The following is a 3,268-nucleotide window of genomic DNA, read 5'->3' on the forward strand; positions in this document are numbered from 1 at the left end:
CATTCCAACAGGACTCAGCACCATCGCACTCAGCACGCGCCACCCAAGAATTGTTACAAAATTAGGTTCCTCGCTTCATTTCCAGCGCACAATGTCCACCGAAATCTCCGAATACCAATCCGTTGGACTATTGTGTCTGGAGTATTTTGCAAAGCAAGATTGGCACTAAAAAATTCCAAAGTGTCGATCACCTCACGCAAGCGCTTCTCCGGGAATGGGCTAAACCGCAGAACAACATTCGGACAGCTGACCAATTCGAACAATATAATCTTATTCTATAATGCGATGCTATTTCCGATATTTTTTGCTTTCATTCAATAAAATTTAAAAAAAATGTAAAAATTATGTCATTTGTCTTTGTTGCAGTTTTTTTATCTCACCCTGTATACCTTAGATTTGCAAGCTCAAACTTCTTGTGCATCCCAACAGAAGATCGATATTCCAAAAAATCTCATACCGATATTATTTATAGCAATATTTCTGCCAAACTTGGATAGTGATCGAAAATAAACCATACCATCCTACTCCTCCTAGTTCCTCTCCCCCCAAAAAAATCTTCAAATATTGAAAAATTCATGAATATTATACAAGTCAAAGACAGTCCGCAATTTCTTGCAAATGGTTGCATATTTAGTCAAACTTAGCTTACGGTGGACTATATGAATCCGATTCTTCTTAATTTTTTATTTTAATTTTTTTTTTCTTCATAAGGTTTGATTTAGGACTTATTAGCAGGACAATTTGTAACCAACTTACGATCGCGGCATGTTAAGGCCTCACGATCATACCACTGTGTTAGGGAACAACGTTGACGTTTGACACGACCCCGTTGGCAGACGTAGAAACGACGACAATGTCTGCTGTCTGTCAAGACCGTATTATCCGGCAGCGAAGCACAATCGTTAAGAGTCAATAGAGTCTTTGCCGGTTTATTTAAATTCTCGGGTATTGGATCTGTGGCCATATGTTCGGGAATTGGTTCACATGTTGTGGTGGTGGTGGTTGGACATGTGTTGGTAGTAGTAGGACAAGCTGTAGTAGTTGTTAGACAATCTGTGTTTTCATTACCTTGGGATGTCGATGTTACATCTTTTTGTGGAGATATATTCGTCGTATTCGAATTTGCAGTTGGAATGGCGGTGTGATTACTCTCGGTCATTGAATGGTTAAGCATTACCGTTAGCACAAGGTGCATATGTCTGGCATGATCTCCAACACCGAATTCATTGCAGTTGATGTTATTACGCAGGAGCAATGCAAGGGATAGAATCCAAATCAGCACTCCATATCCTGTTCAAAACAAGATGTTGAAAATTTCATTGCAATTTTTAAAAAAAAATTAAAATTAAAAAAAAATAGAAAAATAAATTTTTTTATTTACCAAATTCCATATTTTCCCAATTAAAAGGTTATCAAGGCAAAGAATTTCCGACTTTTGACCAAAAGTTATAGTTGCATGGGTTTTATATACGATTTACCTATGGGTGTGGTTCCTTGTCGTGTAAATGAATGTACAACTATTTTCAATTTTACATTATCAGTGTAATAGAAAAAAAAACACCTCTCCGGACCCAACAACATTTACACCCTGGTTATTATTGGGCTCAATGGGACCACGCCCAAAAATACACGTTGGAAAGTATCAGCCGGTTTGTCGACAGATCTATACTCTCAGCACATGATTTTCATGATTTCATGATTTTCAGAAATCTTTGAACGCTGGTACTACGAGGTAATAAAAGAAGATGACACCAGATCTTACATTGGTATAAATGTTTAGATATGGGAGGTTTATGGAAAATTGGATTCTTCTTCAATATTATGACCTTTGAGGAAAAGGTATCAGAAGGAGATGATATTTCCCATCTTAGTTAGCCATAATTGATAAGAATAATAAAAGAGTTAAATAATTGACCGAAAGTGCCAGATAAGGCTAGGTTTATCGAAATTCGTACTAGAACGGTACGTAAAGTACTAAATATGGTACCCTTTGTATTTGAGAAAACAGTAGAGCTAAAACTCTTAAATTTGGAATGAGGGCCACTGATCGAGTGTGTGATACACGTACCAAACGATTTTTGGAAATACTCATATAAGTGTACGAAAAGTACTAAAATGTACTCGATTTGGTCCCATTTCGTATCATGTGAACGATTAGAGCTAAAAACTCGAAATTTGGAAAGAGAATCAAGGTTGAGGAGCAACCAAAGCAACTATATTTAGTACCATTTCTTATCAGGTAAACGGTTAGAACTAAAAACTTGACATTTGGAAAGCAAATCAAGGTTGACGAGTAGAGTCAATGTAAGTAGGTAGGCATACGAAAAGTACTAAACGGCACCAAAATGTACTAAATTTGGCACCATTTCGTATCTCGTGAACGGTTGGAGGTAAAAACTTGAAATTTGAAAAGGAAATCAAAGTTGACGAGTATGGTCGATGTAAGGAGGTAGTTTTGAAAGTGTGTACTCATGTATATGTAAATTACTAAACGGTACTAAATTTGGTACAATTCGAACGAATGTAGCTGAAATTCTGAAATTTTAAATTAACATTACCGGCGGAGAGTAGGATTGGGATATGGAGGTAGTTTTCGAAATTTGTACATATGTGCACGAAAAGTACTAAATGGTACTACATTTAGTACAATTTCGATTTGGGTGATTCGACAGAGCTTGAATGCTGAAATTTGTAAATAACATCACTATTGCATTGTAGGACTGAGGTTTGTATGTTGTTGTGGAAATTCGTACTTCTGTGTGGTAAATGTGTACCATTTAATTTTGTACAATTTAAATTTTGGGACAACCGGTAAATTTGGAATACAGAAATTCGAAAATAAGATTACTATTGCATTGTAGGGAAATGCCTACTTATGTATACTAATTGGTACTAAATTTGGTACAATTTGAATTTGGAAGAACCGATAGAGATAGAATCCTAAATCTATTATCTATTGGATTGTATGATGTAGGTAGTTATAGAAATTGGTACAAGTTAGATTTGAGCTAACCAATAAAGATGGAATCCCAAAATTAGGAAAAAGATTATAGAGGTAATATTGAAAATTTGGAGTGTAGGTTTGGGGTATGTAAGAAGTTTGGGAAATTCCTACTTATGTGTACTAAATGACACTAAATTTGACACAAATTAGAATTGTGGTGAGCCGAAAGAGTTGAAATTCTTAAATTTGGAAATATGGGATTTCTATGGGATTGTATGATTGAGGTATGGAGATAGTATTGGAAATTTGAAGTGTAGGATTGGA

The 3,268-nt window shown here is 35.6% G+C and overlaps 1 protein-coding gene across 2 annotated transcripts; it reads right to left on the minus strand.

The window, feature by feature from the left end:
- Window positions 1-580: 580 nt before the first annotated feature.
- Window positions 581-1,477, minus strand: LOC101890794 (uncharacterized). 2 transcript variants are annotated; one of them, XM_005190461.4, is made up of 3 exons: window positions 1,382-1,477; window positions 1,069-1,290; window positions 581-954 (listed from the first exon to the last, which is right to left on the minus strand). In XM_005190461.4, the coding sequence occupies exons 1-3, from the start codon at window positions 1,389-1,391 to the stop codon at window positions 719-721; spliced, it is 468 nt and encodes a 155-aa protein (XP_005190518.1). In that variant the 5' UTR covers window positions 1,392-1,477; the 3' UTR covers window positions 581-718. The 2 variants fall into 2 exon arrangements, with proteins under 2 accessions (XP_005190518.1, XP_005190517.1); XM_005190460.4 differs by having other exon boundaries at window positions 581-1,290.
- Window positions 1,478-3,268: the final 1,791 nt, after the last annotated feature.

The sequence above is a fragment of the Musca domestica genome, unplaced genomic scaffold, assembly GCF_030504385.1.
Source record: "Musca domestica strain aabys unplaced genomic scaffold, Musca_domestica.polishedcontigs.V.1.1 194, whole genome shotgun sequence".
NCBI lineage: Eukaryota > Metazoa > Arthropoda > Insecta > Diptera > Muscidae > Musca > Musca domestica.